Here is a 15974-nt window from a genome sequence, read left to right on the forward strand (position 1 = left end):
TCTTAATATATGCTAAAAACTATTTTTATATAGGAATTTTAAAATAGTATGTATATATATAATTTATTAAAACAATCAATTAAATATTAAACTATTCATCTTTATATTTTATATAATATTTTAATAAATTTATTTTACTTATCCTTTAAAAGTATAATAAAGTCAGAATTTTTCTATTTTATAAATACATTTTCTGATTTAAATTAAGACTAATATCTATTAATTGAAATATACTATACTCAAAGAAAAGAATATAGAGGATGTGAGAAACTGATTTAAGCAGTTGAATTACAAATAAAGAGTAAAAAACATTTTTTTCACAAAAATATATTAAATCGAAATATAAACTGATTTTACATTTAATTTAAAATATTGTAAAATGTAACAGAATATATTATCTATTATTATTATTATTATTATTTAATAAGCATTCACGAAATCCTAACCTGTGTTCTTTCAGTTTCTTCTCCAACACTGTCAACTTCTCTTCCTTCCCTGCACTGTGTGCACTATATCTCCAGCAACATCGCCTCCGTATGGTCGAATCCCCTCCCTCTCCCAATCTCAAGTCAAGCTCCATTCCCAATTCTGAGTCTGGATCTACGGCGGGACGGTTGAAGTACCTCGCCGACACGCCTTGAGAACATTTGGGGCTTCCTTGACGAAGGTATGTTGTCCAATGTTCTATTCTTTAATTTGCATTTAGTGCATTGTAGTGTGTTTACTTTGCATTGCAGTGCATTAATTACTTTGCATTTATCATATCTTCAATAGGATAAGGATTGAATATGTGTGTAACACTAAAAAAAAGGATAATTGATTGATACTTAGTGAGAAAGAGAATGAATGAGGATGATGGAAAAACAGGGTGGAATGGTGGTGAGTTTATAGGGCATCATTTGGTTGTGTGAGAATTGTCATAGCCAAATGAATGTACAAAAGCTGTCTAGGTCTCTGCTATCTGTTGCAATGTGTTTTTGTGGTGAGTTGATGGCGGTCGGAGTTGATTAGGTATAACAATGGCTCGTACTAAGCTATGAAACATAAACATGCATACGCTACGGTGTATATATATATATATATATATATATATATATTAATATACTTTATCATAAAAAAAAGTAAGAGAAACATTTATAAAAGAATCTATAAAACATAAATTTATGTAAATTATAATATTTGATTTTTATTTTTGTTCATTCTTATTTTTATTAAAAAATATAACTTCTAATTATGGTTGATAAGAAGATAAACTAGCAATATTAAGAATCTCATTGTCATCTAGTAAAAGTTCATCTCTTTCAATATTTCACAATTTAGTTTCTCCTTTTTTATTTTAAGGATTTTCTTGGGAGAAGATGAAGATTACTATGTAAAAATATTAGACCATTTGTTCTTTTTAGTGTCATCTTTTTTTTTAAAGAATGTATAGAAGAGTAAGTAATCAAATTCCTTTTACAACTACAAGAAGAATGCAATTGTCCAAATAATTTAAGAGCTATCTTCTGAAGTATTGGTGCATGAGCTCTATGAACAATCTAATGTTATATTGCATCTATTTTACCTCTAACATTAAAGAGTCAACATTAGAAAAATCTTCTCTTCCTTATGAAAAGTTTGCAAATTCTATATTTATCTGTCTCCTTGCATCCACATGGTCAAAAGTACCTTTCAAAACATTCATCTCATGATTAAGTTCCATGAGATGAGACAAATATTTGTGAATTTTCATTTAACCATTTATGACTATAATATTTACAACATTAAAAATATATAAACATAAATTAATATAATATTATATATAATATGTCCATAATAAAATATAATTAAAAAATAATTTCACTATACGATGTATTATTACCTTGGATTTAAAGAAAGGGCAAGACAATGAAGAAATGCATTACTCTTATTTCAGCAATCAACTAATATTGAGTTTACTATCTCAAAAAATGATGAATGTTTGACTTCTGTCTTTATTTCAGGTTGGTATATGACATTTTTTCACGTTTTCAATAATTAAATTTCACATTTCGTATACTAAGTGATTAGTAGCCATATTTGTATTTATTTTTCCTATGAAAATCATAAGTAGGAGTAGTAAAAACAAGTATATAATCAATCTTCATCTACCAATTATCAATTAATAAAGTTTCTTTCATAAATTGTGCACTATCTCTTATCATCTTTGTAAGAGGACCATTTGTTACTAATAATTATCTCTTGGAGTCCTTATCAATAATTTAAGAGATTCAAAAACATTGTTGATAAACATAAATATTTCTTATAGTATTTTTTTGTTGCACAACTATTTTTTAATGCAAGATTCAAGGTGTGCAGTACACAATGAGTCCAATAAATTGAAGAAAATTTTAATTCTATAAGCATACCTGTTGCCTTACATATATAATTGCATTATCAGTTATAATTTGTATCACATTTTTTGGCTCAACCTCCATAATTGCATATCTTGTGTGATTAACAATAAAATCTTTGTCCTTTATCTCACAACCTATCACTAACAATTGTTGCACCTTTCTGATTTCATGAGTTTCGTATAGGTTGCAAAATATTTTTTACATGACTTCTTTCTTTTGAAAGTAAAGGGCCTATCAATTTATTATATGTTGGTAGTACATATTCACTAAGATTAGAAGTATTAGCTACATAAGAAAATTCACTTTTATAATAAGCACTTTTGGCTAGATTAAATGGTAATCCTGAAGAATAAAACATCTTCGCTATTTCACAATCAAGAGTATCTCTCGCTTGAATATTGAAAGAAGCTTGTAAAGAACCTTTGAAGTCAATAGATGAATCAAGTGAGATAAAGAACAAAAAGTTTATTCCTAAACACCTAAAAAGATGTAATTACGGAGTTTGAGCTAAAAAATGTGGTGCAAATTATAATTGATAATGCAGTTGTATGGAAGGCCGTGTGTATGCTTATAAAATTAAAATTTTCTTCAATCTTTTGAACTCTTTGTGTAGTGCACTTCTTCAATCTTGCATTAAAAAATATTTGTGCAGCAAAAAAAATACTGAAATAGTGATATTTATCAACAATGTTTTAGGATCTCTCAAATTGTTTATAATGCTACTTTTATTAAAACCTTTATTGTAGGACACTCTTATGAGATTATCAATGTTCAATAACTTTAACTCATTGAAGTTGCTTACTCTTGCTCCAACAAGATTTGCATCAACCATGTCATGCTAAAAATGTTTAGAAGTTTGAAAAAAGAACTTCAAGAGATGATTATTAGTGATGAATGGTATTCTTGAGAATAATGTGGATAGTGCACAATTTGTGAAAGAAACTTTGTTGACTGATAACTGGTGGATGAATGTTAATTACATACTTGCTTTTAATGCTTCTAATTATAATGTTCTATGTTCTTAGAAAAACAACAGATACAATTATGGCTACTATTCACTTAAGTATACGAAATGTGAGATTAAATTATTGAAGATATGAAAAAGGTCATATATCAACGTGAAAAAAAGACAAAAGTTGTTAATTCATCGTATTTTGAGGTAGTAAACTCAATATTAATGGATGGTTGGACTAAACGTAGCACATCTCTTCATTGCCTTGCTCATTCTTTAGACCTAAGGTAATACATTGTATAGTTAAATTATTTATAGTTTTATTTTATTGCGTACATATCATTTATAATATCATAAATTTATAATATTATATTAATTTATGTTCTTAATGTTGTAGATATTATAGTCATAAATGGTTAAATAATGAAGATTTATAAAGACTTGTCCCACATCAAGATGTTGAACTTATGAAAGGAATAAATGTTTTAAGATGTACTTTGATGATCCGGATGTAAGGAGATAGGTAAATATAGAATTTTCAGATGGAAGAGAATATTTTGTTTAATGTTGACTCTTTAAGGGATAAAGATAAAATGGATGCAAAATCATTGTGGGTTGTTCATGGAGCTCATGCACCAACACTTCAGAAGATGATCCTTAAATTGCTTGAACAACTGTGTTCTTCTTCTTGTTGTGAAAGGAATTGAAGTACCTACTCTTTTATACATCTTTTTTGAAAATAAGAAATAAGATGACATTTAAAAGGGCGGAAGATTTAGTATCTGTCCATATTTTTCTTCATCTCCTCTCAAAATACAAAGAAGAGAAAACTAAATTGTGAGATAACTTTTTACTTGATGATAATAATTCTTGATATTGATTATCTCTTGATGAATCGGAATTAGAAGTTGTATATTTTTTTAATGAGGATAAACAAATATAAAAATCAAATATTATGATTTACAGAAGTTTATGTTTTGTTAGACTTTTTTTATAAATATTTCTCTGGATTTTTTCGGATGACCAAGTATGTTAATACATATATATATATATCCGTATCTGTGTTCTATAATTTCTAATTTAACCGTATCCTGTATATGTGTCTGTATCTGTTGGAGATCCCACATCGACTAGAGATTAGAGTCTTTCATAATATATAAGTGGGTGCAAACCTCACTCTATGAACCGGTTTTATAGGGTTGAGTTAAGCTTAAAGTCCACTTCTTAATAGTATCTCTGTTTTACGGGTTACTTTGCTTTACTGCATTGCAGTGCCAGTGTTCTTGGTGATTTCCAACAACTCTTGGTTGATCAACCAATATCCAAGCAGAGGAAGGTATGCTAGAATTATTCGTGAGGTAGTAGAAGTTATGTTTTGGTCATTAAACATAATTTCGTGTAATGCTTATGATAATCATTAGGAATGCTTCATTTTGAATTAGACCTCTTGATGCTTCTGTATATGATCTTTAGATCTCTGTTGGAGCATTGTTAATTTTTATTTTATTTTCAATTGAGCATTGTTAATGAATAGATCTACTATTAAAGTAAATTGGAGTTTGTTAAATTTTTGAGACTTGGTTTTGGTTTGAAATAGTTTATACTTCTGAGATTTTACATTGTTTTGTTTAAAGAATCTATAAACTAAAACTCTACAAGTCTGGTGCTACCCCTTATTTTTTTAGGAAAACTAAATATGTTAACCTAAAGATGGACATTTTATTAAACAATTTTAACTTTTAAGATATGTTGTCTCTTTGGTGTTCTCTACTGGTAGGACAACAAGGTAACGTGTATGTAAGAAAAATCTGGGGTATTCCTTATCTGAAAATATGAAAGTAATCACTTGAGATACTGATATCTATTTGGGAGAGAGAGAATGGATACTATCAAATTACCTGTTTCTTGTTATTTTTCTAAGCATTTCCTGCGTTGTTTTAGAAACACAAGACCTGATATCACCTTGATGCAGGCCTGAGAAACTTAAGAAATCTGGATTGCTTTTTTAGACCTTATAAGATGTCAAATTTGATTAAACTGTTTTAAAGTAAATTGGAGTTTGTTAAATTTCTGAGACTTAGATACAAAATTTCTGAAACTTGTCTCTTACAATTTAAAAACACAGAAGTAAACAATCTCATCTCACAAAAGATATAAGAATACAAGGTCCATATATGCTAGCTTTCAAGGCTCTTTTTGTAGTTTTATGGATGCTCTCACTTTTTTTTCTCTAACCTTAGTTTTCAAGGCTTGCTTATTTTTTACAGCAATTATTTTTCTCTTCTAAAGTAATTATTTAGTCAAACTCTTTCTTTTCAGGAAAAGAAAAATAAAGTTGTTGTTGTGCTATTTATCGCTTCTAGACTTAGATTCAAGTTTTTATTCGATCTATTTAATTGTTGAATAGTTACTTACTATGCTTTAATTCTTCAAGTTCATAGACAATTTTGTTAGTAATAGGTTATTTTGTGTTTTTTATTGGATATTTTGTTTTTATCTCTAATACAACATAATCATGGACAAAATTGGATGGTAGCACCTAGATCATCTATTAGGTATTTGAATGGATTGAAATTTTTTCTAAATTTTGAATTTGAAAATGCTGCATATAGTTTGTATTTGGGTAACCGAAAGGAAGTGTATGAACATTTAATGAGGTGAGTTTTCCATGGAAATGTGGATCTTCAAAGAAGAAATGTGTAAGGATCATCTACGTAGAGGGTGAGTATGCAAGTACAAGTGAGGCAGAGAGATTGTTGCGTCATCATTTTTGTGTTACAGAACTGGAGTGTTATAATGGTTGTGTTGCACAATTGAGACTCTAATAATGCAAGTACAAGTGAGGCAGAGAGATTGTTGCGTCATCCTTTTTGTGTTACAGAACTGGAGTGTTATAATGGTTGTGTTGCACAATTGAGACTCTAATCTGCTATGGCTGGTGTCTGTTCTGATGTGAGGAAAAAGGAAGAAGCGATTTCCTTTTTATTTTGAGGTTGAGAAAGAATGATGTAAGCAAGCAAGGTGAGTTAGAAAGATAAAGGCTTTGCTCAGCATACAAATGAAGATAAAACACTCTTCATTATTAACTGAATGGTATGTATTGTTTTGGAATTTGGAAAATTCTTCATATCCAACTTTACATTATAAGAGGGATATGTACAATTTTAGCAAAGTTTTGTAATCCAACCATTATTTGTTTATATTGAATTACCAAACGTTACAACTACTCATTGTCTAACCTTGTAAATAAATATATTTCTTTTGACGAGCTATAAATAAATATTTAAGTATGACATGCAGTATGCTTAAACTTGGAGGTGGAAATTGGTACAAGGACAGTTTGTATTAATTTCTCTTAAGAAGGCGTAATAAGCTTGTAAATATATTGAGGAAACCATAAGTCAACAGCACAACACTTAAATTAGTTTATAGAGGAAAACAACAACCACTCTGATAAATTCACCGCTACAATATTCGAATTTCATTCTGGACTCACCATATTCACTCCTTTCTCGCAATCAGGCAACACATTTCATTCTTGAACATCAAAAGTATACTAGCTTGAACGTTGGCAAATTCAGTGAAACCAATTTTGGTTCATGATGACAATATAATAAGGAGAATTGGTCCAAGGACAAGTGACAACCACTTTCCATGATTGATTTTAACAGTGCCAGAGGTATCGTGTGTGCCATTAATCTCAGATGAATCTGAGGAATCTGGAGAAATTGACTTCTCCTTGTCCGCTTTAGGAGCCTTTGCTGATGGTTCCGGAGCCAATGAGGGTGCCTTTGCAGGTGCCTTAGCAACAACAAAGAAGTCCATAGGAAGAAGCACCTTTCCCACCTTATAAATAGCAAGATGCTTATCTGTGTATACTATGCCTGTGATAGTGGTGTTAACCTCCCCTGTTGAGATGTTCACACTCCCTCCGTAACTTATCACATTCAGTTCCACCTTTCCAGGTTTAGCTCCTGCAAGTGTTCTCACAGGGTTGGTTAGAGTATCAAAGTTGGAGCTGGACACATAGTCTGAAAGAACATGGAACTGTAAGAGCTCGAGTTTTTGGCCATCAGAAAGAGAGTTGAGGAAGCCTGCTTTGAGTTCAGAGAAGGAACTGTCATCAGGTGCAAGAATGGTGATGCCACCTGATTTAGTAGTGAGGAGCTGTGCATTGAGTTGGTTGATCAATTGGGTGGTTTTCATGAGGCGGATAAGGATGTTGAATGACTTAGCCTGCCTCAGGATTCCAACAATGTCAACAGCTGCAGTGTCAGGGGTGGAATCACTTGGTGACTGTGGCAATGAGGGAACCAATGGTTTCGGGGCTGCAGCTGGTGGTGTAGGGATAGGTTGGGATGGTTTTAGAGGGGAAGCAGCTGGTGCTAACTGGGCTAAAGTGGTGGTGAAAAACAAAGATGAAAGTAGCACTGCTAGTGAGAAGGACAAGAGACGTTGCTTTTTCATCATTTTGGTTTTGTTAAATGATGGTTTAGAGATGATATTGGAAAGGAGTGCAAATGATAGGAATTGTAATGAGCTGTTGATGCATTATTGATATGGTGGGGATGGGTTTTATAGAGAAAGTTTGGGAGTTGGAGACAATGATAGGTAGATGAAAGGCTTTGTTTTAAAACCTTAAATTGTGATTTGTGAGCATACACTCAGTTGTAAGCTGCCAAGGATATTGAGGTGTTGCATCAACGATGGTATACCGATATATTAAGCATGGAGCAATGCATTTTAATGATTGATAGCCATACCAATCTTCCATCGCAATCAAATGATTTTGAGAATAGTATTGCTTTTTGCTGAGACCATTGTAATCAAACGGCATGAGTTTTTTTCTTTATTTTTCTTTTTCTGAGTACCATAAGGCGAAAGAAAGAGTGGTTGATCAAACAATAAAAGCAATGTCAGTTAGTTTCCATGTCTCTCGATCATCATGAGCAGGTCGAACAATTTGTATAATATTAGGTGTATATCTCCAATCATAATTCTAATACATAACCTATTAGATTCATTGTATGTTTCTTATATTTTACATATAAACACGCTCACTTGAATCAAATACGTGGTCTAATAGGATGTGAAATTACACTCCTAAAACTATGCCGATAAAAAAACACACTCCTAATATAATGAATTTTATTTTAGAGAAATTATTCATTATTTTTCTTTCCCACTCTTATGTATGGGAACAATTTCTTGTCTAGTGAGTAAGAAACCTTACTTTAGAGTAAAAAAGACGACTAAACATCACACGTAATTTATTAATGAAGAGTTTCCTCTTTCATAAAAAAATACACTGTTTTGTTTGACATTTTTTTGCCTAGTTGACTACCAGAATGCCATTTAACATTGAACAACGAGGAATCAATTTCAACTCAGTCTAAGGGACCTGGGAGAGTACAGAGTGTTATTCAACCAAGTACAAACTTATAAGTGGGCTTGAAGCAACACATCTATGCACAAGAAGCTTCAACAGCTAAACTCTTTGCTACTCCTGTACATGGATCTCCGAACTTATTAGTTGATAGTCCAATTCTACAACTGCTTGATCCAATGCACTCCTGTTAAAAGATGCTCCTTAGAGTAAGTATAATCCGGATGAAAAAACAAAATAAAATTTGCTACAAGAAAGACATCAATGAACTTCTTATTTAAAGAGAAAGCAAGATAACACCTTTTGCACAACGGATAGAGCCTTCTTGCTACTGCAGTTTCCATGTTTGAAGTTCCCACAAGCCCCCTGAGGTGTTCCAAAACTAGCAAATTTAATGGAAGAGATCACCTGATTAGGATAAGGGCACTCCAGTAACATTACAGGCCCTACTTTGCTTCCTGATTCTGCATCTGAATTCCACAAGTCTACAGGTGGAGGGTGAGAGTCAGATATATGTGAGCACAAACTTCCTATCTGTTTTGTAGCAAAAGTGATTTGCTTAGGGTTGCCTCCCCTTTCCTCAAACAAAACAAGTGTGTTGTTTATAGGTCGTAACCATGATCGTGGTACATGGTATCTGCATGATTAGTTTCTAAATCAGTATCTAGCATGATTTCAAGTTACTTTCAAGTTTCAACTTCTTTCATGCAGAATATCTAGCACTTACAATGTCTGTGATGGGTTCCCGCAGTTCTTGAGACATTTGGTTGCTTTATAGGACCCTCTATAATCGCACGAATCAGTGCAACCACCACTTGGAGAGGCATTAGTAGGCCAGTACCGCCCAATGCTCTGTCCATTCACCCAAGCCTCACCTTTTCCCATCCCCGTCATGTTAATTGCAACAGGATTACTACCAGAGGGGGCAACGAAGTTTGTCTGATACAATGTGTATTTCCATCAGTTAACAGCAAAAAAACTATTTGCCTTAAAGTATCATTCCCTTAATTTTATATGAAATGTGTGATTGCGAAGATATCAGATGCACACACAGTTTAGTAAAAGTGACTTTGTCTGCTTATGCTGTTATTATTACAATAGGAGGATGATTAATTTCAATAGATTCCATATTCTGATCAAGATTACCTTGTACCAAATCAACGGTTGGTTTGTAGGTAAAGTAGATTGTGGATTCCACTGACCAGAACTGCCACTAGATGGACCTAAATCTTTACCTTTAAGACCTATCTGAATTCACAAAATTATAAACAGTGTAAGCTATCTTCAATCAGAACCTCAAAATGAGAGTAAAAAACTGGCTTTGGTTACGCTTGAGAGCATGAAACTAACCTGATATGCCCACTTCTGGGAGGATAGATCAAGAGAGGTGCCATTTTTCAAACCTTTCAGTATCACAGGGCCAGTGATCCCTGCACCCCATGTCTCAAAAAAAGCTCCATAGTTCTAATGCGCAAAAGAATTGCATTAGTTGATGTGGTGATGAGAACTGGTTTGGTTATAAAGTGAAATGGTGTGGGGGGGGGGGGGGGGGGGGGGATTAAGACGCCAATGTATATTACAAGAAGAAAAGCCAAACCTGGAGCCCCATTGTTAAACTCAAGAGATCAATTGTGTTCCTTCCAGCCACTAGTGTGATGGGGATGTCTACTTTGATCGTAGTACCCGTTCCACTCCCTGAAAAAGTTCTCGATAATGTCAGAGATAAGTATCGTTATTGATAAATAATGAATTATTCCATATAAAGAACTGAACATTTTAGGAAGAAACAGTCATGAACCATTGATCTTAATCGACCATGAATTTATTTTGCTGCCTGCTTAAAGGGATACTGGACAATGTGTCTCATATATCAATTTTATGTCATAAATTTTACAATCTAAGAAAAAAGATGAGAATTAAGTGTTGGATGACATATGGGTGATATAGGACGAAGAAACGTGTAAACAAAAAATGAAATCTTAAAGGCTGTTGTAAAATTTGGTTCTGTGTATCATTATCTAAATTTCTTTGCCAGGCCTTAAAATATTACCAAGGAATTTAAACAAGAACGTATAGAGGCATCCAAAATACTTAACTTACAAGCATACATGTCATCATGTCATTGCTTTAAATTTTAAATACCTGCAAGCTTCCCATTTATGAAAGCATGAAGAGCATGACCAAGGGATTCAATGTGAAGGACACTTTGAGTACCAGCATCAAGATCGATGCTGCAGAAAAAACCACGAAGGTGTCAATGTGGGGAGGAGAATTGCATATCAGAATAAAGCTTTCCCAACGTAGAAGGTATACTATCTACCTTGATGAGTACCACAAGTAATCGCTTGTATCAGCAGTTGTATTTATTTGCTCCACTAACCCAAATTTTGAGAATGAATCAGCCTTTGAGATGCCAATAGGTTCACTAATCCAACTCCATCCCGAGCTAGAATTATCCGAAGAACTAATCTCTTCTTTTAAAGATTCAGTTGTGAAGCTTGAAATCATAGATACAGAACTAATCTATCATATCATAAACAACTATAGGTTATGACACTTCTTGTAATAGGAAACGAAAGAAAAGATCTAAACCATAGACAGATTAATCACATGCATTCTGAAATTAACTTCTTTCAAACCTTTGCTGTATTAAGCACTACATTCAAACAGTCTGGTAAGATGCTGACAGACCATGCGGGCAGGTGATATGATTTTCCATTGAAGGTCGCATTTGTATCAATTGTGTCGTTGTTGGCAAGGAAGGCAGCACATACAGCTCCTGACTTGTAAACTGCAGCCTGTGTTTGAATAGTAAATGTTAAGAGATGTAATTATACGATTCATGTCACTGAAGTGTCTACACCATTGGGATAGTTGATTCCAAATCTTAATGAGTTTGACATTCATGATCCTTCAACCAACATTTATGTTAACTAAATGGTATACATTATCTGTAGAGAAGAGACGAAATCTTGATAAAGTAGTGAAACAAGTATTAACCCAGAAAAGAAAGACTAGAACCATCACTGACCAGACTGCAGTATTTTTCCACAATCAATAAAAAGCAACACAAAATTGGGAAGGAGGCAGGAACTAGGAAACTATGACAAGTTGACAAGATCTGCTAGACCTCTAAACTTTAATGGCATTTTTCGGGACAGAAATGTAATATTTTGGTAAAATTTGGGATATGTAGAACACTAAGATAATCTGGACATTGTGCCCTAAATTTGACAGGATCACTTATTACCTCTATATTTGGTCCAAGAGATGTAATTGTTGGATCAGTAGCTATCAGTGCTTCTTCACAAAGTTTTATGGCCGCATGCAAGTCTTTAAGGTGGCCCCACTTAGGCTGTCTAATAATTCCTGCATCATGCAGTTCAGATATTTTTTTAAGAGAATATACATAAAATTTTGAGTTTTATCATTACATATAAAATGAGAATGTGATGTTAAGTTACAAGTTGTTTGTTTTCTTGTTTAGTGCATATGGGAGCAAGGTTGACTAGTTTATATATTTCTACAGAATCAAAAATTAATATGAGATATAAAGGTTGAAAGACTCCATACCATACTCATCAATTGGAGCATCATAATCATAACTAGTAGAAATGAAAGGTCCACCAGAACTTCGGCCAAAATTAGTCCCTCCATGGTACTGTTTCCGAGCAAGGAACAGAAAAAGTTGTAGCATCAGCTTTTTTCCTATCTTGAATAGCTTAAATTCTTAAACAACATGTAAGATTGCATTACCATATAGTAATTCTGAAAAGTTCCACCTAGCTGGTAAAAGCGTGCCACAGCAAAAGCGATATCTTCCACTGGTCTGTAAGGCACAGCACCACCAAATAAAAGATACCTACAGTTTCACAGAATTCAAAAGGTTACAACAAAAAGAAAAGTACAGTTGAATGAGAAAGGTGATACACAATCAATCAGATCATATTTTTGAGTCTGACATTCAAATAACTAAATTATTTATGTAGCAAAGGACACTAACCATCCACTCCAGTTCTCAGTCCACATTTTCGGTTTCGAGTAAGAGTTTGTATTGAATTGATCACAGTAAAATCCATTGCATGTGTTAATCTGAGAGTTGATGAGATTACAAATTATGGAATAAGTGTATACAGCAGCATAGTAAGATTTCTCTATCCAGGAATCAGGAAAATACACAATATACTAAGATATAAACCACAACAGTTTTTGTAGATAGCTAAAAGAAGAAAACTTACAATTGGGTCAGGAGCATCTTCTTGTTGGCACATTACCCAAGGAACTCCTGTATCAAGAGATGTTGCCATTGATGCTGCCCATTTGACGTAGGATTTAGCAGCAGGACCAAAGGCCCAATCAATGTTCCCGTACTCATTTTCAATCTGGCATTAAAAGGTATGCATACCAGTATTACTTAATTTTTTCATATTAAAAAGGTATGCAGTAGGCCATTGCAGACTGTCTCTCTAGATTACTCTTCCACAAGTGGATGGCATAATTCTTATAAAAGAAAATTGACAAGTATTTTATAAAGTTTAAGAAAAACCTGAGACAAAATAATAGGTCCTCCCTGTGATGCATAGAGGTTCTCTTGCTTCATCATATCCACAATCTTAGCAGTGAACCGCTTCATTTCATCCTGAAGACCATTCAATTTCACATGATAAAAGGAAGCAGAGGCAGCAAAATGAGACATGGAGAAAGAAAGAAAAAGTTATAATAACCTCAAACGGTTTGTTATCAGTTCGGAACTGAATTCCCGGAATGAAATGTAGCCAAAGAGGGAAACCACTGCTCAGAAAAGTTAAAGGCAATGATCAGATACGAACTTCTTTGTGAAAAAATACATATAAAGATCATATTTTACCCGTAGTTCCATTCAGCACATGCGTATGGACCAATCCGGAGATGCACATACAGACCTGCTGCTGCTACTGCCTTCACAAATTTAACCAAATCTGCTCTACCTTCAAAATTATACTGCCAAGCCAAAGCACACACTCCATCATTGATTTAATCACAAATTTAAGCTTCTGATTGGCATCAAGAAATACACTCTCCATTTCATGTTTTCAAGATCTGACTACATTGTTCTTATTAACTCAGAAAAATATGTGAAGCAGTGATCATTTACTTTCCTAAGCTGCATGCACTTATCTTTGGTTTTGAGTTTAGACCCTATGAAAGTTTTTACGTGCTTGATTGCTGAGCAACCTTGAAAAATGAACACACTCACACAATGCAATGCAAGTAAGATTGAACAACAGAAACAATACAAAAAATGGTATTAGCAATAATAACATGAACAGAACTAAAAAGAAGAGGACCTGGCCTCGAACTGGTTCGTGTAAGTCCCAGAAAACATAACTCTCAATCACATCAAGTCCTCCTTCTTTGGACTTTTGAATGAGGTCTGGCCACATCTGCAACAACAAACACCACCCTTTTTAACTCCAAATTTGAAAAACATAGGAAAAAGTAGTTTACATGTAACATTACACAGACATAGAAAGAGGGTAATGAAGAGAACCTCTGGAGTGCTACGGGGGTAATGAATAGAACCAGAGACCAAGACTCTGCGCTTGCCATCAATGACCAATGCTCTGTGGTCATACGTGATATTTGCACAAAACGAAGTAGGGGCATAAATGCAGAAGAACCAAAGCAGAACCGACAGAATATGTGTCACTTTCATTGCTTTTTGGGATTGTGAGCACAAAACAAACAAACACAAGCAACTGAGGAATGAGTCCTTCTTCGTTTCATTTCCTGTATTTAAAGGCACCAACCATTTCTCTGAAGTTAAGACACTTGAAACAAAACAAGTATTAAAAGAGTGCATTGCACCATAATCCTTTTTCTTTTCTATTTATGTCATAATTTTTTTACAAATTTATCACTTCTTTGATCTTACATTTGAATCTTTCCTTATTTGTTAAACATTTTGAATACTTAAGCTTGTACAATAATCTGTGCAAGCAGGTTCTATGCACAAGATCTTCAGATTTTTTTAAAAAAAAATGCAAGAAAGAAAACTATTTTTCAGTAGAAGATTGTTTTAATTTAATATTTTATTTGGATGCTATTATTTATATAAATAAAGTAGTTTGAGGAATTTAAAATATCATAATATTTTAAAAGATTAAAATTATGCCTTCATTTTTAAATTACATGGTGTCTCCAAAATTTGAAGACATTAATAAGAAAAAAACATTTTCTGATTGTATGATACTTTGTCATATTAATTATTTTTTAAATATTCTTAATTAATTAATTAATTTTTCTATTTTGTGTAAGTTGACACAGCTTTGTTAATCATTCATCTTTACGTTATTTTGATTTTCTAATTACTTATGATTCTTTACTAAAACAAATTTCACTCATTTATTTTCTGAACCCACTTTGCTGGAATTTTGTGCTTCCCAAAAAAAATATTATAATTTGTTTTTCATGGATTTGTATATCTCTTGTTTAATAAAGTGGTTTTTTCACTCTCTTATCTATTTTCTAAGCTAACCTCAATGTAATATTTTTCTTCCCACAAAAAAATATGATTAATGTTGTTCATGATTTTTTATTTATTTTGTCCATATATTAAACTTCGTTAATTATCCACTTTTATCTAATTTTGATTATTTGTAGTTACTCAGTAAAACAATAGATTCATAAATAAGTATGATAAAAATAATCACGTTTTAAAGAATATAATTAATATTCGTTTAAGAAAACGTGGAAAGAATTTTTTGGATAAACTTTGCATATAATAATTAATTAAATATTAATATTTTAAAAATATATATATATATATATATATATAAATTCCATTTCAAATTAAGATTATAATTAATTAATGATGTAATTTATATAGAAATTGTAAAGTGATGTGTATTTGGATTTCAATTGACAACTCTGAATCATCTTTATTTGTATTATACTGTATTAATATGCTTCACATTTTTTTTCTTTATATCTAATTGGATTAAAAATTACACTAAATTGTTTTTTAAACTCTAATTAATTTAAGGTCAACTAATCTTTCCAAGTCAAATCTGAACACATGATATAATCTTAATCACAATAAAATATATTTAAATTATTATATATAATACATTCTGAAGTTAATAGTTATGTCTAATATACGCAAACAACATCATCAATATAATTATGATAATGATTAATTAGTAATATATAATAATCTTTTTGTGACACAGAAAATTCAATTTGTTATTATTAAAAGTCAACTTTATCGAATATTTTCTTT

The 15974-nt window shown here is 32.3% G+C and overlaps 2 protein-coding genes and 1 long non-coding RNA gene across 3 annotated transcripts; 1 reads left to right on the forward strand and 2 right to left on the reverse strand.

Annotated features, from left to right (window-relative positions):
- The first annotated feature begins 429 nt into the window (after positions 1 to 429).
- On the forward strand, positions 430 to 4894 carry LOC137809634 (uncharacterized). The gene is made up of 2 exons (XR_011080795.2): positions 430 to 667; positions 4600 to 4894. It is a non-coding gene; the product is annotated as an uncharacterized LOC137809634 (long non-coding RNA).
- Positions 4895 to 6651: 1757 nt separating this feature from the next.
- LOC137809542 (fasciclin-like arabinogalactan protein 11) lies at positions 6652 to 8389 on the reverse strand. The gene has a single exon (XM_068610676.1). It carries the CDS (start codon positions 7795 to 7797, stop codon positions 6925 to 6927), a length of 873 nt encoding a protein of 290 aa, XP_068466777.1. The 5' UTR covers positions 7798 to 8389; the 3' UTR covers positions 6652 to 6924.
- A 185-nt stretch (positions 8390 to 8574) lies between these two features.
- LOC137809339 (beta-galactosidase 8) lies at positions 8575 to 14454 on the reverse strand. The gene is made up of 19 exons (XM_068610483.1): positions 14244 to 14454; positions 14041 to 14136; positions 13581 to 13693; positions 13438 to 13504; positions 13260 to 13352; positions 12952 to 13095; positions 12717 to 12805; positions 12470 to 12575; positions 12287 to 12374; positions 11964 to 12082; positions 11353 to 11511; positions 11034 to 11236; positions 10856 to 10944; positions 10311 to 10408; positions 10064 to 10177; positions 9860 to 9961; positions 9441 to 9652; positions 9014 to 9350; positions 8575 to 8900 (listed from the first exon to the last, which is right to left on the reverse strand). The coding sequence occupies exons 1-19, from the start codon at positions 14406 to 14408 to the stop codon at positions 8793 to 8795; spliced, it is 2502 nt and encodes an 833-aa protein (XP_068466584.1). The 5' UTR covers positions 14409 to 14454; the 3' UTR covers positions 8575 to 8792.
- Positions 14455 to 15974: the final 1520 nt, after the last annotated feature.

The sequence above is a fragment of the Phaseolus vulgaris genome, chromosome 11 (assembly GCF_051622355.1).
Source record: "Phaseolus vulgaris cultivar YP4 chromosome 11, ASM5162235v1, whole genome shotgun sequence".
Taxonomy (NCBI): Eukaryota; Viridiplantae; Streptophyta; class Magnoliopsida; order Fabales; family Fabaceae; genus Phaseolus; species Phaseolus vulgaris.

Coding starts and splice junctions, on each gene's coding strand:
- LOC137809542 (XM_068610676.1), bottom strand. CDS start 7,797: ATGATGAAAAAGCAACGTCTCTTGTCCTTCTCACTAGCAGTGCTACTT.
- LOC137809339 (XM_068610483.1), bottom strand. CDS start 14,408: ATGAAAGTGACACATATTCTGTCGGTTCTGCTTTGGTTCTTCTGCATT. Junction 13,353..13,437: donor CTGATAACAAACCGTTTGAG/GTTATTATAACT, acceptor AATGGTCTTCAG/GATGAAATGAAGCGGTTCAC. Junction 13,096..13,259: donor GACCTATTATTTTGTCTCAG/GTTTTTCTTAAA, acceptor TTTTAATGCCAG/ATTGAAAATGAGTACGGGAA.